The 24,304-nt window shown below is 46.6% G+C and overlaps 1 protein-coding gene across 3 annotated transcripts in view; it reads left to right on the top strand.

Moving 5' to 3' along the window:
- The window catches only part of cc2d1a (coiled-coil and C2 domain containing 1A), a 76,125-nt gene that overhangs the window by 24,397 nt on the left and 27,424 nt on the right, over nt 1-24,304 (top strand). For 2 of the 3 annotated variants that reach the window (XM_078429550.1, XM_078429548.1), the window contains 17 exons: nt 505-577; nt 1,576-1,671; nt 2,671-2,804; nt 4,735-4,807; nt 5,846-5,967; nt 7,526-7,652; nt 9,132-9,304; nt 10,393-10,515; nt 11,107-11,165; nt 12,779-12,895; nt 14,923-14,996; nt 16,726-16,784; nt 18,590-18,641; nt 19,913-20,012; nt 21,206-21,296; nt 22,085-22,216; nt 23,645-23,697. In XM_078429550.1, coding sequence (XP_078285676.1) covers nt 505-577; nt 1,576-1,671; nt 2,671-2,804; nt 4,735-4,807; nt 5,846-5,967; nt 7,526-7,652; nt 9,132-9,304; nt 10,393-10,515; nt 11,107-11,165; nt 12,779-12,895; nt 14,923-14,996; nt 16,726-16,784; nt 18,590-18,641; nt 19,913-20,012; nt 21,206-21,296; nt 22,085-22,216; nt 23,645-23,697 — 1,658 coding nt within the window. The remainder of the gene's footprint in view (nt 1-504; nt 578-1,575; nt 1,672-2,670; nt 2,805-4,734; nt 4,808-5,845; nt 5,968-7,525; nt 7,653-9,131; nt 9,305-10,392; nt 10,516-11,106; nt 11,166-12,778; nt 12,896-14,922; nt 14,997-16,725; nt 16,785-18,589; nt 18,642-19,912; nt 20,013-21,205; nt 21,297-22,084; nt 22,217-23,644; nt 23,698-24,304) is intronic. The other variant, XM_078429549.1, reaches the window with a different exon arrangement.

Here is a 24,304-nt window from a genome sequence, read left to right as displayed (position 1 = left end):
AAAATGCATTTGGTCAGTTTCCGTTGCTTCCATAACTTGACCAAAGAACAAAATCAATGCTGCATATCTGGTGAAAGTAATGGGGGAAATAATAGGATGATTTTATTAACATCTGAGAATTCTGGCACTGTGTACCTGCACTGAAAATACTCCATTCCCTCTCCCCCACCCGCCCAGTTCCCATTAACCTCTCTCATCCTAATTAATGTAATCAGACAGAAGCTGCACTTGCAGCCAAAGATTGTTAGATTTTTATGAAATGAGGGTGTTGAGGTGATTGTGAAGCTGGATGCAGATCTGTCATAATGTCATCGAATGCAAAACGGACCTGAGAAAAATGAATCTCCCCTTTTTGCAATTTTGCACAGTATCTGGGGAGAGAAATAATGTCGTGATTACTCCAGCAAGCCCAAGGACTTCCATGTGGACTGGGGGCTGTGGAGAAAATGTACATTTTCTGACATCCTTAACAGAATTTTTTTTTTTCTCTTCTCATCAAACTAGAAATTTGATCCTTTTCTTGAGGCACTGGATAGAGGAGGGACCATGGATTTCAGTCAGCTGCCACCCCCTTTTGGTATGCGTTTGTACATCAGTATCTCTCTATGCTTCGGTGTAATTCCTTGCTTCCATAGACGCAGTTCATAATTCTTACAAAGTGTCGCGGGAGATAATTCTTACCTGTTTAATCTGGAGCACTCTCTGAATGTTGTGATTTTTAGGAGATGGATTCGCATGTAGAATTAGTTTAGCTGCTACCATTCTAGAGTCAAGAGTGTTTTATTGTCAAATGTCCCAGGTAGAACAATGAAATTCATACTTTGCAGCAGCACAACGGAATATGTAAACATAGTACACTGTAAACAATATAATGTATGTGAGTGTACTTGCAGAGTATGTGAGTGGGTGTAAGTGTGTGAGTGATTGTGAGCGTGTGTAAGTGAGAGTGAGGGAATGGAAATATGTGAGTCTGTGGTACACTTCAATGACGTGTGCGTGATGTATGTTTTTTTTCTTCACATGCACACGTTATTGAAGTGTATGTTAGACACAGGCACACGTATACACGCTCACACATACATACATGCACATGCACACATTGTTGAAGTGTATATGTTAGACACAGGCACACATATACACGCTCATACATACATGTACATGCACACATTGTTGAGGTGTATGTTAGACGCAGACACACATATACACGCTCACACATATATGTACATGTACACATTGTTGAAGTGTATAGGTTAGACGCAGACACACATACACGCTCACACATACATACATGTACACACACACACATTATTGAAGTGTATGTTAGACACAGGCACACATATACATGCTCACACATACATGTACATGCACACATTGTTGAGGTGTATATGTTAGACGCAGACACACATACACGCTCACACATACATACATGTACACGCACACACATTATTGAAGTGTATGTTATCTTCGTAGAAAGTGTCAAAGTAACTCAGTGGTTCAGGCAGCATCTCTAGAGCATGGATTTGTGACGTTGTGGGCCTTCAGACTCCTATCTAATTTGCACCTTTACATTCCTAGATGCACCAAAGGACAAGCAATCGATCCCTCCTCCCTCTCGGTTGCCTGCTCTCTCGGCTCCGGCAGCGCCTCCAGCACAGTCAGCGCCGGCATCAGGTGGGTCTTGGATGCATTGGGGGATTTCCCTCTGTTGGTACGAAATGACCCTGCTGTTCGCCACCCACTTCTCTCCCATTCTGCCCTTTCGCAGAGTTCACTTTTTTTCTTGCTACGAGCAATCAGTCTGCACCAATTCCAGTATTGCTTGGCTGTAGGGATCATTAAATGGGAATCGGGCATGCTGGCAGACGTTTAATGCCCAATCCTGGCAGCAGTCTCAGCTTTACTATTGCTCTGCCTGAGATCTGACTCGACCATCCACCCTAACTGCAAACCCTGGCAACCATTGGACCTATTGTTATCAACTTGGCATTCTGTTCCCCCCACCATATTTCACCTACTGTATCTGGTATCTGCGGTATGTTTGCATTACTGGTTGCAGGCACCATCTCACTGCTGGTAATCCCAATGCAATACTGCATTTCTATTCTCCGCGGCCTGCGTTGCCATAGAGCAGTGAAAGTACACAAAAATACACAGTGCTGGAGTAACTCAGCAGGTCAGGCAGTATCTCTGGAGAACATGGATAGATTTTAGATTTTTTTTTTAGAGATACAGCGCGGAAACAGGCCCTTAGGCCCACCGAGTCCGCGCCGCCCAGCGATCCCCGCACATTAACACTATCCTACACACACTAGGGACAATGTTTACATTTACCCAGTCAATTAACCTACATACCTGTACGTCTTTGGAGTGTGGGAGGAAACCGAAGATCTCGGAGAAAACCCATGCAGGTCACGGGGAGAACATACAAACTCCGTACAGACGGTGCCCGTAGTCAGGATCGAACCTGAGTTTCCGGCGCTGCATTCGCTACACTGGATAGATGATGTCTCGGGTCGGGACCCTTTTTGTACACGTTTGGCAGGTGTTGCATGCATTCAGTACGGTGCTGTTACACTGGTTGTATCCTGACTAAATGGAGCTTGTTCTGCCTTGAATCAGGAGAGATTAACAGTCCTTTTGTTAATCAATGCTGTTAATTTTCTTGTCCAGCAGGAGTTCCCCCTCCCCCGAAAGATATCATGGAGGCCCTTCAACAGAGAATGGACAAGTACAAATCAGCCGCTGCACAGGCGAAGGGTGCGGGCAATGACCGGAAAGCAAGAATGCATGAACGCATCGTTAAAGTAAGCAAGCTTCTAGAATAGCTCACTTTGGTCAACCCTTCAAAGCAACCCCATTGTTCCTCTTTCATTGTAGCCTGAATGTTTAGAGCTGGAACGACTGCAGAGAAGATTTACGAGGATGTTACCGAGACTCGGGGGAGAGATTGGGCAGGCTAGGACTTTACTTCTTGGAGCGCAGGAAACTGAGGGGTAATCTCTTGGAGATGCTTTAAAATTATGATTTGGTGGATGCACAGAGTCTTTGACCCAGAGTAGGGGAACCACAAACCAGAGGACGGAGTTTTAATGTGAGAGGGAAAGATTTAATTGGAACCTGAGGGGCAACTTTTTCCCCACAAAGGAGGTAGTTATATGGAATGAGCTGCCAGAGGAGTTAGTTGAGGCAAGTATAATAACAACATTTAAAAGACTCATACAGGTACATAGATAGGGGAAGTTTATATGGATCTGGACCAAATGCAGGCAAATGGGACTAGCTTAGATGAGGCATCTTGGTCGGCATAGACGAGTTAGGCTGAAGGGCCTGTTTCCGTACAGTGTGACTCTTCTGATTAAGTTGTATAAGAAAATAACTGCAGATGCTGGTATAAATCGAAGGTATTTATTCACAAAATGCTGGAGTAACTCAGCAGGTCAGGCAGCATCTCAGGAGAGAGGGAATGGGTGATGTTTCGGGTCTGAAGAAGGGTCTCGACCCGAAACGTCGCCCATTCCTTCTCTCCTGAGATGCTGCCTGACCTGCTGAGCTACTCCAGCATTTTGTGAATAAATACCTTCTAATTAAGTTGATCTCTTTGTTCAGTAGTTGTTCAAACTACCCATCTTTGAAGTCGTTTTTGAGTTTGGGCGAGTGTGTCCAGCGGGTCATTTCTTACCTTGTAATGGCAACTTTCCGACTTTTCCAATGACGTCTTTTCCTATTGGCATTACTACACAGGGAGTCGGAGTGATTTTACGCAGACCCAACAGAACCAATCTTCCAGTCATTATTTCCAGTTTAATTAGTTGTTTAATGAAGTAGTTGTACAAACAAGGAGATGAACATACCAGGCTATATATTCACAAAATGCTGGAGTAATTCAGCTGGTCAGGCAGCATCCCGGGAGAGAAGGAATGGGCGACGTTTCGGGTCGAGACCCTTCTTCAGACTGATGTCAGGGGAGCGGGACAAAGGAAGGATATAGGTGGAGACAGGAAGATAGAGGGAGAACTGGGAAGGGGGAGGGGAAGAGAGGGACAGAGGAACTATCTAAAGTTGGAGAAGTAGATGTTCATACCACTGGGCTGCAAGCTGCCCAGGCGAAATATGAGGTGCTGTTCCTCCAATTTCCGGTGGGCTTCACTATGGCACTGGAGGAGGCCCATGACAGAAAGGTCAAACTGGGAATGGGAGGGGGAGTTGAAGTGCTATACGTATACCAGTGCTATACGTGTACCAGGCTATACGTATTTTGCGTACAAGTCGTAGCTGGCTGCTCTGTCCCAGGTCTCGGGTCTTTCCAGTCGGTCTGTCCAGGTCTGCTGAGAACTGTATGCTCTCCCTCCCTGTGTCTGTCACTCCCTGTCCCTTATGCCCATATATATACACACCACACTGTACATCCAATGACCGCCTCCAAGTGTCAAAATAACACGGCAAGATATATCTAGACAAAATAATATAACATGCCAACAGTAGCTCGTCTAAACATAAATGGCTCCTACATGCCTAATTGTTGGTTTTCGATAGAAATACAAAATAAATGTGTGAATTGGTCTGCTGACAGTCTCAACACCCCTCCCCCCCCCCCCTCTCCTTGCTTTCCTTGTGTGAGCTCATCTTCTTGCTTTGCTACCATTTCTCTCTTCAAACGTGAAGCGGGTGAAGGAGCAGATACTCAGTATAACAATTCCCTGCCTTTCTTTACAAATGTCTTCTAATCTTTTTCAGCAATATCAGGATGCCATTCGAGCTCACAAAACAGGAAGAAATGTTAACCTCAGTGAACTTCCAGTGCCACCAGGTAAAGAACAGATTTTATTTTCTTACTTTGAGGTGTCCCGAGCTTAATCGTCACCCATCCTTTCTCTCCAGGATGCTGCCTGGCCTGCTGAGTTACTCCTGTTCTTTGTCACTATCTTTGGTATAAACCAGCATCTGCGGCTCCTTTCTACACACTTAATTTCTTACTCGTTCATTGTTGGACAGATCAGTGGCGGGCAGAGGGTTAAAATCAAACAGAAATATAAAAGAAACCCATTTTTAAAATCCTTTTTTTCTAAAGATGGAGATTTGTCAACAAGGAAATAAAAGTGTGCTGTAGCTGCCATGGTTTGGGTAGATCATGCTGAGCAGAGGTAGAGTTGCTGCCTTACAGAGCCAGGGACCCAGATTCGATCCTGACTACGGGTGCTGTCTACAGAGTTTTGCGTTCTCCCTGTGACTATGTGGATTTTCTCAGGGTGCTCTGATTTCAATAGACAATAGGTGCAGGAGTAGGCCAATCGGCCCTTCGAGCCAGCACCACCATTCAATGTGATCATGGCTGATCATTCTCAATCAGTACCCCGTTCCTGCCTTCTCCCCATACCCCCTGACTCTGCTATCCTTAAGAGCTCCATCTAGCTCTCTCTAGAATGCATTCAGAGAATTGGCCTCCACTGCCTTCTGAGGCAGAGAATTCCACAGATTCACAACTCTGACTGAAAAAGTTTGTCCTCATCTCCGTTCTAAATGGCCTACCCATTTCCCCCCACATTCCAAACACATGTGAGTTTATAGGTTAGATAGCATGTTAACTCGGAAGGCGGTGGGATATTGTGTTGGGGAAAAAACTGCAGGTGCTGGTTTAAATTGAAGGTAGACACAAAATGCTGGAGTAACTCAGCGGGTCAGGCAGCATCTCTGGAGAGAAGGAATGGGTGACGTTTCCGGTCTCGACCCGAAACATCACCCATTCCTTCTCTCCCGGGATGCAGCCTGACCCGCTGAATTACTCCAGCATTCTGTGTCTACCTTAGATATTGTGTTATATCTTTCTGTCTCGCTCCTGTACCTCCAGGTTTCCCGCCACTTCATGGATCGGAGAGCGGCGCTCACAATCAGACCATCGTGGGAGTGTTGGAGAATGCAATGAAGCTGGCCAACCAGGATGTGAATGAAGACGGTGACCATGAGGATGAGGTAGGCTTTCAAAGGTGGCAGAAACAATGACCATCCCGCCTTGAAACATCTTCATGCCCTTCTTCTTGGGCTTCAAACCTGTTGGTAACATGTTTTCACCCAGCGTGGCAGTCCTATTGTAAAGCTGTGACAGAAAATAGTACATACAGTAAAACTCTAATCTTCTGAACACATGTTTGTGAGCGCTGATGTTTCAGCGTCTGGCCCTGCTGGGTTAAGCTGGCTGGTTTCACTGGGCCATTCATTGTATCAGCAAGTTTCTAAAGATTCCTGAAATTCTGTCAGTCTGAAACCACCAAAGGGGCAGAGCATGGGGCGGGAGCAGAACTGCAATGATGGCTGATCATCTCCCTGTCCCACAAAGAGTTGGGTGTAGCTGGGGCTTTTGCATTCAGCCGCTCTGCCATTCAGTAAGGTCAAGCCTGATCTACCCTTGCATAGAAAATAGGCCACTCGAGTAGGCCATTCGGCCCTTCGAGCCAGCACACCGCCATTCAATATGATCATGGCTGATCAACCAAAATCAGTACCCCCGTTCCTGCTTTCTCCCCGTATCCCTTGAATACATTCACCCTAAGAGCTAAATCTAACTCTCTCTTGAATACCCTTTGCCCCTTGGACCACGTGAGAATAGATTCAGTCAGGTTGTCGAGGAGGAGACGGACTGGGCCTCTGGCCAAGGAAGAGGCAGGGGATTCCTAGACCATGCAGGTGAAGGACAGAGATATAGAAGGACAGGAAGTCTTTCGTGCAAATAACATTTGTTCACCAGAGGAAAGGTGTTAAGTAATAGGAGCAGAATTAGGCCATTTGGCTCGAGGCTATTCCGCCTCATTGCTGATCTATCTCTCCCCATTCTCCTAACCCCATTTTTAGGATTTAAAAAAAAGAGAGATTTAGATATACAGCGTGGAAACAGACCCTTCGGCCCACCGAGTCCGTGCCGCCCAGCGATCCCCGCACACTAACACTATCCTACTAGGGACAATTTTTACATTTTTTACCCAGTCAATTAACCTACATACCTGTATGTTTTTGGAGTGTGGGTGGAAACCGAAGATCTCGGAGAAAACCCACGCAGGTCACGGGGAGAACGTACAAACTCTGTACAGACAGCGCCCGTAGTCAAGATCGAGCCTGAGTCTCCGGCGCTGCATTCGCTGTAAGGCAGCAACTCTACCGCTGCGCCACCGTGCCGCACCATTCTGCTTTCTCCCCCTAACCCCTGACACCCGCACTAATCCAGAATCCATCTGTCTCTGCCTTAAAAACATCCGTTGACTTGGCCTCCACAACATTTAAGTGGCAATGAATTCCACAGATTCACCATCCTCTGACGAAAGAAACTGGGAGCATTCCAGGTATTGAAGGCATTGGAAGTGTTACAAGGTAAATGGGAAATAAATGAGAGGAGGAACAATTGAGTTAAGGTGGGACATGACGAGGCTACAACAATAGGTACACAGTTATCATCTTAGTAGTCTTCTGTTATCTAAACATTGCAATGTGCTGGAATGTGAGTGGCAATGCATTTTTCCCCTCTGCTCTTTTTTCAAAGCCAGCACAAAGGACACCAGCTCAGAGGCTTTCTCAGCAAGTGCCCTCCCGGGCATCCACACCAAGTGCATTGCCAGCTGCCCCCAATGGCTCAGAAAACCCAGTGCCAAAGCAAGTGTCAAGCAAAGGTAAGGTTGAAATTGAACTTTGGAGAACAGCCCAGGCGCAGTCAATTCTGGTTTTGGGGGTTTCATTCATTGCAAGCTCTTCCGCAGCACCAAAGTTATTGTAAGCACTGATCTATTGTCTGGATCAATGCTCAGTCCGTCTTAACCTACCTGATCTCCCGGTGGCTCAGCACTTCAACTCCCCCTCCCCTTCCCAGTCTGACTTTTCTGTCCTGGGCCTCCTCCATTGTCAGAGTGAGGCCCAGAGCAAATTGGAGGAACAGCACCTCATATTTCGCTTGGGCAGTTTACACCCCAGCAGTATGAACATTGACTTCTCTAACTTCAGATAGTCCCTGCTTTCCCTCTCTATCCCCTCCCCCTTCCCAGTTCTCCCACTAGTCTTCAGGCTCCGACTACATTCTATCTTTGTCCCGCCCCCCTCCCCTGACATCAGTCTGAAGAAGGGACTCGACCCGAAACGCCACCCGTTCCTTCTCTCCCGAGATGCTGCCTGACCCGCTGAGTTACTCCAGCATTTTGTGCTCCTTTAACATTGACGATTGAGATAGAGCGTGGAAACTGGCCCTTGGGCCCACCGAGCCCACACCGACCATCGATCGCCCATTGCACTAGTTCTATGTTATCCCACTTTCTCATCCTACACACTGGGGGAAATTTACCTGAGCTAATTAACGTACAAACATGCGTGTCTTTGGAATGTGTGAGGACATCAGAGCACCTGGAGAACACCCACGTAGTGAGGATCAAACCCGAGGGTGGCACGGTGGTGCAGTGGTAGAGTTGCTGCCTTACAGTGAACGCAGCACCGGAGACTCAGGTTCGATCCTGACTACGGGCGCCATCTGTACGGAGTTTGTACGTTCTCCCCGTGACCTGTGTGGGTTTTCTCCGAGATCTTCGGATTCCTCCCACACTCCAAAGACGTACAGGTATGGGTTAATTGGCTTGGTAAATGTAAAAATTGTCCCTAGTGTGTGTAGGATAGTGTTAATGTGCGGGGATCGCCGGGCGGCGCGGCCCCGGTGGGCCGAAGGGCCTGTTTCCGCGCTGTATCTCTAAATCTAAATCTGAGTCTCTGGCGCTGTCATGCAGCTCTGCAGCTGTGTCCTCTCTAGAGCACCTACTTCCCTCTCCCCTCTCATTCCTGATGCAGGGTCTTGACCTGAAACATCGACGATTCCTCCTCCCGCACCCCCACAGACGCTGCTCGATCTGCTGGGTTCTTCCAGCTGATTGTTTGTTGCTCGGTGGAACCGGACTGTTTTGTTTTCTATTTCCTGTCCTCCTGCCTCTGGCAAGATCCCTTGTCACTCCTCCTCTGTCCCTCCCTCTAACCTGACGTCACATCCCTGCGAGCAGGCGTGAGGGTTGGACACAGCGCCCCCTCACACGCTTGACTCAATGCTGCCTGGCATGGGGCTTGCCACATTGCAAATATAAGTCTCAACCCCTCCTTGTGTACCTTTCACCCGGCAGCTCAGCAGCAGTTGCAATTCTTGCAGAACAGGAAGAAGCAGTTCATGCAGGCAGCGCTGCTGAAGAAGCAGAAGAACGACATTGAAGGAGCAAAGTTGTATCTTCGACAAGCTAAAGGCCTGGACCCCATGATAGAAGCTTCTAAAGGAGGGCTGCCTGTAGATATCACCAAGGTAAATCGATCGATTGAAAGACACAGCACGGAAACAGGCTATTCCGATGGTCCATTATTGCAATTTACAACGAGATTCACAGTTTATTGCAAATTTACAAAGAGACTCGCAAAATCACCCCATCAAATCTCCCGTCATCCCAGAGCACCAACTGCCATGAAATAAGACAAAATATCTACATCATCAACTCGCTAAATTTCAATAAACTTTGCTGCTAATATTCCCTTTACCCTAGGGCGATAAGGGAATGGAATATGTTGCCACCCGACACACCGATGTTCAGTCATTTAAAAAGGGGATTGAGCAACTAGATCTCCTTAATTTGGTCAAAAAGGCCCACTTCAAAATGTAATCACTGCTCTACTCACTCCGGCCTGAGCGAGATCACCACTTAGGAGGAAACCCACCAAGGGAGAACGTGCACACTCCACACAGACAGCAGCCGAGGTCAGGATGGAACCCGGGTCTCTGGCGCTGTGGGGCACCCGCTCTACCAGTGTTTCTCTAAATATTATCATGGTGCCATTTTATGCCCATCTGAAAGGATAGGCAAGACCTCTTTTAAATTATCGTCCAAAAAAATGTCGGCGGCATTTTATTTTTGTTCGAGACTTGGGTGCACGATTTGAGTTGATCTGATCCACGAGTTTGTGCCGTTATCAGTATACTGGCAGCCGGGATTAGTAGACGGCCTAGTAATCTGGCCAAGTCCATGCCTGCTTCCAGATGTGGGGTACAGCTAGTAACCCAGAGGAGACACAAGGGGCTGCAGATGCTGGAATCTAAAGCATAAAACAAAATGTTGGAGGAGCTCGGCTCGTTATGCAGCATCTGAATAGGGAAATGGACATACAAGGTTTCGGAACTGAAAAAGGATCCCAATCAGGAACCACCATTATTTATTTCCACAGATGCTATCTGATCCGCTGACTCCTCCAGCAGTTAGCGTTTTGGGGACCATAGATCTGGTTTGGCTCAAGCCTGTTAACATTGCGAGTGGGCGGATAACTTATCTGACTTAAGTGAATGAACAAATGGGCAGTGCTTAATGAACAAATGGGCACTTCGCCACCCCCTTCAATTTCTAGGTACCAGCACCCCCGGTAAATGAGGAAGACTTTGTGTTGGTGCGGCAAAGAGGGGTGAATTTACCCCAGAAAACTGCAGAACAATACGGTCACCTGATGGAAGTTCTGAGACAGCAGTATGAGGTAAAACAACAACTCAACAATAACATTGGGGAACAGAGTCATGCAAAGTATCAGTCTGCCTGAAGAATGGTCCTGACCCAAAATGTCACCTATCGATGTTCTCCAGGGACGCTGGTTGACCCGATGAGTTACTCCAGCACTCTGTGTCTTTTTTTTCTGGAACATCAGAGTCTTATGATAATAATAATCGTATTACGATAGTATAAGACAATAACAGCAGATGCTGGTACAAATCGAAGGTATTTATTCACAAAATACTGGACTAACTCAGTAGGTCAGGCAGCATCTCAGGAGAGAAGGAATGGGTGACGTTTCGGGTCGAGACCCTTCTTCAGACTGATCTCACTCATAAGCAGTCCCTCAGGATTGATTTATCCACTCTGGTTCGGGGGTAGTCGGGTGGGAACCACGGACTCATTCACAGGCGGACTTTAGTTTAGACAAGTAAAGCAAGTACTTTTTTTTTCAGTCAAATATACCAACTTAAAATTGTGCAAGTTAAACTCCTCTGAAGATGAGATATATGTTTGGGAAATTTTTGTTCCACCATTGTCTGCACTAATGATGCTATATTTATGTGTCTGCCTACAGAAGTGCATGAAGTACTCCAAGCAATACACACACCTTGGCAGCGTGTCTGAGACCACCAAGTAAGTGTCTGTACTTTCACCCTTTCCCATCCGCGATTAAATAATCGATTTTTCTGAACTAATTCTGACGGTATCGCCAAAGATACTGTTTAATGGGATGGTACGAGACGTAATAAATCTCCAATAATCCCACCCCTACTTATCTGGTTGTTTGGAACTTTTGATGGATTGGCTGAGACTCCGTTTCAACTAAGGGGTTCACTGGAAAGTGAGTAACAAAGGAAAAAAGGTGAAGTTATAGAGTAACATACAACAGTCTTCAAACTCTGCCAATCTGGCACCGTCTCAAGGGTAATTGTAATTCTCAAGTCTCAAGGGTAATTGTAATTCTCAAGTCTCAAGGGTAATTGTAATTCCGTTGGGTGCAACTCTTATGGATTGTATAGTTCTGTCAGCATTGTCTTGGAGCTGATTTGCTTAATTTTACCTTTTTTGTCCAGTGGGGTGCGAATTGGTGACGGCCATTGGATCTCCATTTTGTTAGACTTTGCTCACAGTCGTACAGCATGGAAACAGGCCTTTTGTGATCTGATAGACACAAAATGCTGGAGTAACTCAGTGGGACAGGCAGCATCTCTGGAGAGTAGGAATGGCTGACCCTTCTGAAGAAGGGTCTCAACCCAAAACATCACCTATTCTTTCTCTCCAGAGAAGCTGCCTGTCCCACTGATTTACTCCAGCATTTTGTGTCTATCTTCGATGTAAACAGCATCTACACATTTCATGATCTATGATTTGATGAAAGAGAAACACGATTAATCTTTCAGGTCAGAGATCCCTGCGAGTTGGTTCTGAATTTTGAGTCAATTTCTCTTTCTAAAAATGCTACCCAACATGCTGAGCATTTCCAAGATGTCCTGCTTTTGGTTCAGATTTCCAGCATCTATAGTGTTTATTTGATTTAACAATCTAAGCAGCCGTGACATTCATTTGTTGGAGATGGATGGATGAGCTTCAAAACCATTCTTCCATAAACGGTATGTGTCGGAAGCAACTGCAGATGCTGGTTTACACCGAAAATAGACACAAAATGCAGGAGTAATTCAGCGGGTCAGACGACATCTCTTGGGCGGCACGGTAGCGCAGCGGTAGAGTTGCTGCTTTACAGCGAATGCAGCGCCGGAGACACAGGTTTGATCCTGACTACGGGTGCTGCACTGTAAGGAGTTTGTACGTTCTCCCCGTGACCTGCGTGGGTTTTCTCCGAGATCTTCGGTTTCCTCCCACACTCCAAAGACGTACAGGTATGTAGGTTAATTGGCTGGGTAAATGTAAAAATTGTCCTTAGTGGGTGTAGGATAGTGTTAATGTACGGGGATCACTGGGCGGCACGGACTTGGAGGGCCGAAAAGGCCTGTTTCCGGCTGTAGATATATGATATGATATGATAAATGGAATGCGTGATGTTTTGGGTCGAGACCCTGCTTCAGGCTGAGACTGAGATCTCGACCCGAAACATCTCCCATTCCTTCTATCAAGAGATGCTGCCTGTTCCGCTGAGTTACTCCAGCATTTTGTGTCTACCATAATAAACAGTACATTTGAATGAAAAATTGCCTAGGAAGGGATTATTCTCCCATCAATTCATTCCTCTGCTTGTTTGTGTATTAAAGGTTTGAGAAAATGGCAGATGATTGCAAAAAGAATATAGAGATCCTGAAGCAGGCACATGCCCAGGGCTGCCCACTGCCTAGATACCACCAGGAGGAGAGGACCTTCCAGGTTGTCAAGTGAGTAGCAGCTCGAGAGATGTGCGGAAGGTTTCAGAGCAATCGGCTGGATTCATTCGGTCCTACTGTTGAACATTGTTTAAATTATTTTGGAACAACTTTGAGTAATATTGCCAAGTCAATTGATATTTTGAAGGCAGAGATAGCTAGATTCTTGATTAGTACGGGTGTCAGGGATTATGGGGAGAAGGCAGGAGAATGGGGTTAGGAGGGAGAGATAGATCAGCCATTATTGAATGGCGGAGTAGACTTGATGAGCCGAATGGCCTAATTCCACTCCTATCACTTATGATCTTATGAATTTTTAAAATGCAAATCTTAATCATAGGGCTTAATCATGAGCACACACAGTTTGGGGATGCTTCAATTCATTTAATTAAATTTGGAACAAAGTCAATTTATAACCGGAAATTTAAGATTTAATTTAAGAAATAGTTAGACAGGTGAGGAAGACTGACGCATTTCTAAAGTGAACCAGAACTTTGTGCCAACGTTGGGGCGGCACCAGAGACCCAGCTTCGATCCTGTCTACGGGTGCTGCCTGTGTGGATCTTGTACGTTCTCACTGTGACCGCGTAGGTTTTCTCCAGGTGCTCCGGTTTCCTCCCACACTCCAAAGATGTACAAATCTGTTGGTTAATAATTAGCATCGGTAAAAATTATGAATTGTCCCTCGTGTGTAGAATAGTGCTATGGTACAGAGATGATCGCTGGTTGGTGCGGGCACGGGCCGAAGGGCCTGGTTCCACGTTGTGAATCTAAAGTGATGCAATACTGCAGTGATTCTGTCACTTGGTTTATAATCCTGTAGCTTGTCTTGGATAATTTGGCAGTCGTCAGCCTGCATTCACATCACTTTGGGTGTTTCAGATTAGACTTTAGGTATGCAGCGTCCCTTCACACACTGAGTCTGCACCACCTATGATCACCCCGTACACTAGCACTATCCTACACATGAGGGACAATTGACTGTTCTTACAAAAGCTAATTAACCTACAAATCTGCACGTTTTTGGAGTGTGGGAGGAAACCGGAATGCCTGGAGAAAACCCACGTGGTCACGGGGAGAACGTACATACAAACTCCATGCAGACAGCACCCGTAGTCAGGATTGAACCTGGGTCTAGAGTCGCTGTAAGGCAGCAACTCTACCGCTGCATCACTGTGCCGTCCTGAAATTCAGTTAATTATCTCTGGAACAATGGCAATTCATTATCAGAAGTGGTGACAATAAAAACACGCAGCAAAACACAAAATGCTGGAGGAATTCAGCGGGTCAGGCAGCATCTGGGAAGGAAATGGACAGCAATGTTTTAGGTTGAGACCCGTCCTTAGACTTTGGGGAAGGGTCTGGACCCATATTGGCAGCTGTCCATTCCCTCAGGAGATGCTGTCTGATCTGCAAAGTTCCTCCATCCCTTTGTGATTTACTCTAGATTCCAGTATCTGCAGTCTCTCGTGTCTCCACAAAACCATACAGGATTGTCAAGACAATTTCTGGCCCCTGAGAAAGAGTTTTTCATCGACCATCTATGCTTCATACGTCCAGTGCTTGATCCTTGACTCCTTCCTGCTATTATTTGGAAATCCACTTCCTTGGAATTGGCAATAAATGTTCTTGCCAGCATTCCCATTCCTCACCCCCCCCCCCCCCCCCCCCAATATCCCATGAACAATTTACAGAAACAATCGGTGCTGGCTCCAAGGGCCGAATGGCCTACTCCTGCACCTATTGTCTATTGCCTCTAATCCAGGAAAGTGCTGTTATGTACAATCTGAAAATAGACAACAAATAGCATATAGGCTCTTATTTTAAAGGATTTGGAGTAGTAATCGGAATTATTTTTACACAAATACCGGGTGTGATGGTGGGATCACCTCTGGAGTAATGGGTCTGGTTTTGCCTCCTAATCTGTGAAAACATAGTAAAGTTGGAGTCAGTCTGAAAGTGATTGTCCAGAGTTTGACATTCTTTGGCTCATGTAATGCAGAAATATGTTTTGACGTCTGTTTCTACCTTTGTTTCAGGATATTTCCTGATCTCTCAAACAGTGACCTGGTACTTTTTATCGTGAAAGGAATCAACCTGCCTTCTCCTCCAGGTAACACCGTTGACCGAACAGTTTACCAACCCTGACTTGTCCAGAAGGAAGGACAACGTTGGCCATCGGAGTGAGAAGCACGACTGAGCCAGGGTGGCTGGTGCTTGCTTTAGCTCTTGTCCCTTCAGGGTGTTCGGGGAGAGTCTAGGACTAGCCTCAGAATTAAAGGATGTTCTTTTAGGAAGGAGCTGAGGAGGGTGGTGAATCTGTGGAATTCTTTGTCATAGAAGGCTGTGGAGGCTGTCAGTGGATATTTTTAAGGCAGAGATAGATAGATTCTTGATTAGTACGGGCGTTAGAGGTTATGGGGAGAAAGCAGGAGAATGGGGTAGGAGGGAGAGATGATCAGCCATGATTGAATGGCGGAGTAGACTTGATAGGCCGAATGGCCTAATTCCACTCCTATCACTTATGATCTTATGAACTTTTAATACTATCCCTTATGATCTATCCCTTTAATTCTATCCCTTATGATCTAGATACAGGCAGGTGCCAAACGCTCTGACACCTCAGTGGCTCTTTCACTACATAGCTTTCGTTATTCATTGCAAAATAACCTCCACCACATTAAAGCAGGATACTTGAGCTTGCATTGCACTTTGGTTGGAATCCTGTAGAGAAGGATAGCTCGGTTTGAGGTGGGAAATTAGTGGCAGGCAGTCAGAAACATTCACCGTGGCCAACTGACCAGATAGTGCATAGTACTAGTACATAGTGCAGTCCCATTCTGCATCGTAATGGGAAGCACGGTGGCGCAGCGGTAGAGTTGCTGCATTACAGCACCAGACACCTGGGTTCCATCCTGACTACGGATGCTGTCTGTACGGAGTTTGTACCCATGACTTTGTGGGTTTTCTCCGGGTGCTCAGGTTTTCTCCCGCACTCCAACGACGTACAGATTTGTAGGTTAATTGGCTTGGGTAAAGATTATAAATCATCCCTAGTGTGTAGGATAGTGCCAGTGAACGGGGATCGCTGGTCGATGCAGAGTCGGTGGCCAAAGGGTCTGTTTCTCTAAACTAAACTAAACCCAATCGTTTCCCCGTGTCAAAGAGAGCACATCATAAAGGGTGAATGCAAAGGATTAAAGTAAATTGCACTTTGCCTGAAAGTGGTTGGGGGCCCATGGCAGTGTGAAGGAAGATACAAGACAAGTGTGGTATAGCTGGCTGTCACATAGAGAACTGCTAAGGGAACAAAACCTCAGTCTGTTTTCTTGCAAGCAAGGCAGGACCAATGTTTGTGGATGTTGCAAGTTATCAGTCTGAAGAAGGGTCTCGACCCGAAACGTCACCCATTCCCTCTCTCCTGGATGCTGTCTGACCTGCTGAGTTACTCCAGCATTTCGTGATACCTTGCAAGTTATTGGACATCTGTTCTACATTCTACAATGCATGCAATCCCCAAACAGTCTGCAGTTTGTATGTTTACATCAATTTCCTCTGCATTTCAGGGAATTTCATCAATGGAGTTTATTTTCATGTGATTAATCTATTGATGGAAAAGGTGGCTGAACCCACTGCCCATTCATTGACGGGATATGGGAGTGGTTGTATTTTGGAGGGACTGAAGCCTGTTTCAGTGAGGGGTGGATAGACACAAAATGCTGGAGTAACTCAGCGGGACAGGCAGCATCTCTGGAGAGAAGGAATGGGTGACGTTTCGGGTCGAGACCCTTCTTCAGTGAGGGGCAGCGAGATACAAAATGACTGCTTTCTGTTCCCTACAGGTGTTGCATCAAATGACCTGGATGCCTTTGTCAAGTTTGAGTTTGCCTTCCCAAACACGGTAAGCACAACCATGCTCGCAACATAGCATAGCATAGAAGATGCGGGGATCGCTGGACGGCACGGACCCGGTGGGCCGAAGGGCCTGTGTCCACGCTGTGTCTATGTTGAAAGACTGGAGCGACTAGGCTTGTATACACTGGAATTTAGAAGGATGAGAGGGGATCTTATCGAAACGTATAAGATTATTAAGGGGTTGGACACGTTGGAGGCAGGAAACATGTTCCCAATGTTGGGGGAGTCCAGAACCAGGGGCCACAGTTTAAGAATAAGGGATAGGCCATTTAGAACTGAGATGAGGAAAAACTTTTTCAGTCAGAGAGTTGTGAATCTGTGGAATTCTCTGCCTCAGAAGGCAGTGGAGGCCAGTTCTCTGAATGCATTCAAGAGAGAGCTAGATAGGGCTCTTAAGGATAGCGGAGTCAGGGGGTATGGGGAGAAGGCAGGAACGGGGTACTGATTGAGAATGATCAGCCATGATCACATTGAATGGCGGTGCTGGCTTGAAGGGCCGAATGGCCTCCTCCTGCACCTATTGTCTATTGTATCTCTAAACTAAACTAAAACTAAGATAGACACAAAATGCCGGAGCAACTCAGCGAGTCAGGCATCATCTCTGAAGAAAAAGAATAGGTAGTGTTTCCAGTCGAGACCCTTCTTCAGACCTCCCTCCCCTCACCTGTATCCACCTATCACTTGCCAGGCTTCGTCCCGCCCGCACCTCCCTTCCAACTTTCTTCCCCGTCTCCAACCTTGCCCCGAAGCATCACCTATTCCTTTTACTCCAGAGATGCTGCCTGACCCGCTGAGTTACTCCAGCACTTTGTGTCTTATCTTCACTGTACACCAGCATTTGCTGTTCCATCCCACACATAGAATGGCACAGCACTGGTACAGGCCCTCTGGCCGTATGCAAAGTTAAGTTGCCCAAATCTCCTCTGCTGACACGTGAGCTCTGTCCCTCTATTCCCTCAAGAGCAGCACTTTTGGCCCACACACAAAAACATATATCCTACATAAATGAATACATACACTGAAGGGCACGGTGGCGCAGCGGTAGAGTTGCTGCCTCACAGCGCCAGAGACCCGGGTTCAATCCTGACTACAGCTGCTTATTCACAAAATGTTGGAGTAACTCAGCAGGTCAGGCAGCATCTCAGGAGAGAAGGAATGGGTGACGTTTCGGGTCGAGACCCTTCTTCAGACCAGGCAGAGTCCCACAGCACCGCTGGGTCCTACTGCCCACCCCCTACTACAGGGAACCACGGCACGTTATCCACTGGGTCTCCCCTTTCCCCCTCTAGCCAGGCAACCCTAACTACTCCCCACATCAGTCCTCATGCCCCCCTCTGCTCTCTTAACCCACCACCCCCTCACCATACATCCCCTCCACCTCCGCCTACCCCCCTGCCTTCATCCGACCCCAACCCCCACACTTGCCGGGTGTTCACCATCCCCCCTGATCTCCCCCTTTCAGACACCGAACGGATACCTATTCTGACTACAGGTGCTGTCTGTAGGCAGTTTGTATGTTCTCCCTGTGACCGTGTGGGTTTTCTCCGGGTACTCCAGTTTCCTCCCACATTCAAACGACGTACAGGTTTGTAGGTTAATTGGCTTTGGTAAAAATTGTAAATTGTCCCTGGTGTGTGGGAGGATAGAGCTAGTGTATGGGGTGCTTGCTTGTCGGTGTGGAGTCTGTGGGCTGAATGGGTCTGTTTCCACGCTGTATCTCTAAAGGCCAAAGTGCTTTTAAGGAGCTGTGAACTGCTGCCGCCATGGTGGTCACTTTGTTTCTTTCAACAGGAAGAAGCACAGAAAGACAAAACCAATGTTGTGAAGAACACCAACTGTCCAGGTATGTGAACAGCTGCGGCTGCTGCAGATGTTGGGGTGGATATCAGCTGGCACGTGTTCACCGTCAATGCTGGCTCACAGTGACGTCTGAACCTCCAAGGTGTCATCATTTACCCCATGTCTGAAACATCACTTAATCAAGGCCCGCACGGCTGCGCTGGGGCAGTGGTGCATTCTTAGAGAAGCACTTTTTTTACAGGCCGACATTACACAAAGCACTGATGTAAATAATCACTTTGCATTATTGCACGAATCGAGTGTGAGGGATTTTTTTGTTTACTCTTTTGGACGCAGAAAATTGAATTTACTGAGGAGAGAGATGTGCGAGGTGATGTTAATGGGTCTGAAGAAGGGTCTCGACCCGAAACGTCACCCATTCCTTCTCTCCATTGAACGCCAGAGATTGCGGAAGACCTGGTAGAAATATTGAGAAACATAGACAGGGTGGACAGTGAGAACCTTTTCCCCCAGGGTAGAAAAGCCAAATACCAAGAGCATACTGTAGAATGAAGATAAGAGGGGCAGAGTATAGAAATGTATAGGGTAAGTTGGTGAGAGTCTGTAACGCGCTGCCAGGGGTGGTGATGGAGGAAGGCACAACAGTGGCATTTAAGAGACTTTTTGATAAACACACATTTTTGGCGGTCACGTTGGCGCAGCGGTAGAGTTTCTGCCTTACAGCGAATGCAACGCCGGAGACCCGGGTTCCATCCTGACTACAGGTGCTGTCTGTACGGAGTTTGTACGTTCTCCCTGTGACCTGCGTGGGTTTTCTCAGAGATCTTCGGTTTCCTCCCACGCTCCAAAGATGTACAGGTTTGTAGGTTAATTGGGGTTGATAAATGTAAAAAATTGTCCCTAGTGGGTATAGGATAGTGTTAACGAGCGGGAATCGCTGTTTGACGTGGACCCGGTGGGCCGAAAGGGCCTGTTTCCGCGCTGTATCTCTAAACGAAGCTATAAACATGGATCTGCAGGGAATGGAGGAGTGTGGACAATGCTCGGGCAGGCAAGGCTAGATCTTGGTACCTAGTTTGGCACAGTCCTGTACTGTTCTGATTTTAAAGTGGTCACCATTGAGCGGCAGTAAAGGCCAGTGATCAGGGTAACGGTGGGATGTGGGGGAGACAACTCGCTGATGGCTCTGCTGTCCCACTGGACCTTGCACTGGTTTGGCGGGAGCAATGGAAGCTATCGCCAATTCACTCGTTTCTCTTTGATCGCTGACTCTTTGTGTCGCCTGCTATAATTGCACTTTTGTTTGCCTTCTAGAGTTCCAAGAGAAGTTTAAATTGAACATCAACCGAGAACATCGAGCATTCAAGCGGGTGGTACAGACCAAAGGAATTAAATTTGAAATACTTCATAAAGGGTATGAAGTTGCACTTCAGAGCATTATTTCAGTGAATGGATGGTTGGGTCAGTGCCCATTTAGATTATACATGATGTTAATGAACTTGGATGGGGCATCTTGATCGGCATTGGTTCAAAGGTCCTGTTCCCGTGCTGTAAGACTCTTGACACCGCAAACACTGTGGAGATTTGCAGTAGGCTGATCTGATGGATTTTCTAAAGTCAACCACATGCCAAACCTTTGCAATGATCTCAACTAAGCTGGCATGCTTGGAACTGTTGGTGGACTAGCAAATGTTCTGGGCTATTGGGTGTTATAGACTTTTCAATAGAATAGGTGTGAGGGATGGGAGGTAAGCTGATGCCCCGATGTCTGGGGAAATGAGCACGGGAAGCGGGAAAGAAGCACAGAGAATATCACTTGGCGATCCACGTGCCGAGCCATTAGGATTTCCGAATCGGAAACAAAGTGCTGGAGCAACTCAGCAGGTCAGGCAGCATTTGTGGAGAACATGGATAGTTAACGTTTTGGGTCGAAACCCTTCAGTCCAGTCTGAATAGGGGTCTCGACATGAAACATCACCTATCCATGTTCTCCGGGAATGCTGCCTGACTTGCTGAGTTACTCTAGCACTTTGTGTATTTTTGTGTGCAAACAAGCATCTGCAATTCTTTGTTTCTATGCTGGGATTTCTGAATCAATGGATAGAGGATTACCAGAGTGTGATGTCACTAATTCTCTGGAAACAGGCCCTTCGGCCCCCCAAGTCCACACCGACCAGCGATCCCCACACACCAACACTATCCCACACACACTAGGGACAATTTACAATTATACCAAGCCAATTAACATACAAACCTGTACGCCTTTGGAGTGTGGGAGGAAACCGGACCTTCTAGACAAAACCCATGCACGTCATGGCAAAAACGTGTAAACTCCATGCGGACAGCATCGGTAGTCTGAATCTAATCCGGGTCTCTGGCACTGTGAGGCTGCAGCTCTACCTGCTGCGCCACCCTGCCGTTAGTCTGCAGGCCATGAAGGGTAAATGAATCCACTCTCGCTCATCATCCCTAACCCCAACTCAAAACAAACACCCAGGCTCCTGCAAAACATTGCATGAGGTTACTCAAGAGTTGACGCTTGGTGTAAAATAACAATGCTGTTATATTTTTCTAACAATAAGTTATTGTTCTTTTTCACCTTATCAGGGGACTTTTCAAGAATGATCGTGTTGTGGGAACAACTCAGCTTAAGCTGGACAAACTCGAATCGCGGTGTGAGATTCGGGAAATCCTGGAGGTGAGTCTCACACTGATTATCAAACTGAGACTTCCTTTAACGTGTCAATTACAAATTATCATCTTGTGATTTTGAAAACTAGAATTCAAAAGAAATCTGGAATGATTTAAGATAGACACAAAATGCTGGAATAACTCAGCGGGTCAGGCAACATCTCTGGAGAGAAGGGATGGGTGATGTTTCGGGTCGAGACTCTTCTTCAGACTGATTTTGTAACTGAGTAAATAAACAGAATACCACTGAATTGATTCAAACTCTGCTATCTCCCCCGGTCGCAGCATGAAAGAGGCTATTCAGCCCATCAAGTCTGTTCTGCCTCTGTCTCCAACTAATCCCTCTCAAATAGTTATCCTGCTTTGAATGCCACATTTGACTCTACTCCCCCTAGTGGCATAATTGGACACCATTTACTTTGGACTTTACTTTAGAAATTTTAGGGATACAACTCGGAGATAGACTCTTCGGCCCACCGAGTACGCGCCGACCGAAGATCACCCTGTGCTCTAACACTATCCTACACACTTGGGACAATTTACAATTTTTTACAGAAGCCAATGAACCTACAAACCTGTACATCTTTGGAGTGTGGGAGGAAACCAGAGCACCCGGAGAACTCGCCATGTTTGGCTTTTGACTGTGGAACTCATTGTGAATTGGCTTTGATTCCAAGCCAACTGAACCAGTTCCCTTGGTTTCCTTCCATTCAGGCTGGGGGGATGCAAGATCGACTGCAATTTTCATCCTTGTGGCGTGCAATAACTTTTCCTTTTTTATAAACGCCTGCCTAGGTTCTGGATGGCAGGAAGACCACTGGAGGCCGGCTGGAGGTGATTGTAAATATCCGTGAACCGCTGAGCTCCCAGCAGCTCGAGAGAGTGACGGAGAAGTGGCTTGTCATCGACCCCGAGAGCTTGCCGGTGGTAAGGCCGCATCTGCCCAACACTCCTATACACTTTGTACTTGTGTACGGTGATAACTTAGTGAATTGTGCGCAAAGACGAATTTCACAGCACCTTGGTGTATGTGATAATAAAGGACCACTGAATAATTCACTCTGAAGAAGGGTCTCGACCCGAAACGTTACCCACTCCTTCTCTCCAGAGATGCTGCCCGTCCCGCTGAGTTACTCCAGCATTTTGTGTCTACCTACTGAATAACTGAAGCTCTTTGAAGCTGGGATTCTGAAGCTTCAGTAACAATTCATGGCCGTCAGGGTCGCAGATGTTTCCGTTCTCTCCTGCAAGTTGAGCAGGGAAGCTAGGATGTAAATATTAATATGAAGGTAGACACATAAAGCTGGAGTAACTCAGCGGGACGGGCAGCATCTCTGGAGAGAAGGAGTGGGTGACGTTTCGGGTCGAGACCCTTCTTTAGACTGGTTAGGGATAAGGGAAACAAGAGATATAGATGATGATGTAGAGATATGAAGAACAATGAATAAAAGGTAGGGGGAGCAGTGAGAGAGGATGTTGCTGAACTGTCGGAGAGAGGAGGAGAACATATTCAAAGTGACATACCTGAGGAGATTTCGTAGTGGAGCAGACGAAATGTGTAGGAAGGAACTGCACCTGCTGGTTTAAACCAAAAATAGACACAAAAAGCTGGAGTAACTCAGCTGGACAGGCAGCATCTAACTTATATAATGTTACACTGGAGCTCTGTTGCTTTTAATAAACATAAAGTACTTTTATTCTCATTTGTGAAGTTGTTACTCTGAAATCATGTCATCTTGTATGCTGTTTTGGTGCCATTTTGAATCGTTCCCTCGGGATTTAGGCTCCCTCGGGATTTAGGCTGTGGCTGGAAAAGATAGGGAAGGGAAGGGAGTCAATCTACTCCCTCTCTCTCTCTCTCTCTCTTTCAGTCAGGCTACAGCAGTAGGTACCTGGGGATTTATTAAGATTAATTAAGACTAAGAATTAAGATTTATTAAGATAACCTTAAGAATATTTAGGGGTTGGACACGTTAGAGGCAGGGAACATGTTCCCAATGTTGGGGGAGTCCAGAACCAGGGGCCACAGTTTAAGAATAAGGGGTAGGCCATTTAGAACGGAGATGAGGAAAAACTTTTTCAGTCAGAGAGTTGTAAATCTGTGGAACTCTCTGCCTCAGAAGGCAATGGAGGCCAGTTCTCTGAATGCATTCAAGAGAGAGCTAGATAGAGCTCTTAAGGATAGCGGAGTCAGGGGGTATGGGGAGAAGGCAGGAACGGGGTACTGATTGAGAATGATCAGCCATGATCACATTGAATGGTGGTGCTGGCTTGAAGGGCAGAATGGCCTCCTCCTGCACCTATTGTCTATTGAAAGATGTGAATAACTAACAAACAAATTTTGTTTCCTTGCAGATCGCGGTTCCAAAGTCGAAGGAGCGGCGGGACACTCCACAGACGGGTGGAAGGTAGGTGCAGACCTTCGTCAGTGCACGTGGGCTCATATATCTCACCAGCCTGGAGCTGGGTATTCTTGTGTTGAGGGAAGGGGTAGCTGAAGATCGGGGATTCATCTATCCTTGGATCAACCGGTTTCTTGGGTCTGAGCTATCATGCCTTGCTTGCACATTGTACGATCATACATTTTCTTTAGAGATACAGCGTGGAAACATGCCCTTCGGCCCACCGAGTCCATGCCAGCCAGTGATCAGCCTGTACACGAGCACTATCCTGCACACTAGGGACAATTTAAAAATTCTAATTAACCTACAAACCTGTACGTTCTTGGAATGTGAGAGGAAACCAGAGCTCCCGGAGAAAACCTACAGGGTCACAGGGAAAACGTACAAACTCCGTACAAGCAGCACCCATAGTCGGTATCGAACCTGGGTCTCTGGCGCTGCAAGGCAGCAACTCTACTGCTGTGCCTCTGTGATGATAATTAGCCTGTGATAATTACCTTTCCAACAGTGGGATTTCCCACACCATTTTACAACTAAGGCAGGTCGATGAAAAGAGGGCAGATCAGCAATGATCTGATGAGACAAGTCCAAGTTACCGAGTGATTTATTCCTG

This window comes from Rhinoraja longicauda, chromosome 37 (genome assembly GCF_053455715.1).
Source record: "Rhinoraja longicauda isolate Sanriku21f chromosome 37, sRhiLon1.1, whole genome shotgun sequence".
Taxonomy (NCBI): Eukaryota; Metazoa; Chordata; class Chondrichthyes; order Rajiformes; family Arhynchobatidae; genus Rhinoraja; species Rhinoraja longicauda.
The sequence above is the reverse complement of the archived record's forward strand: the minus strand, read 5'-3'. Positions and strand labels throughout refer to the sequence as shown.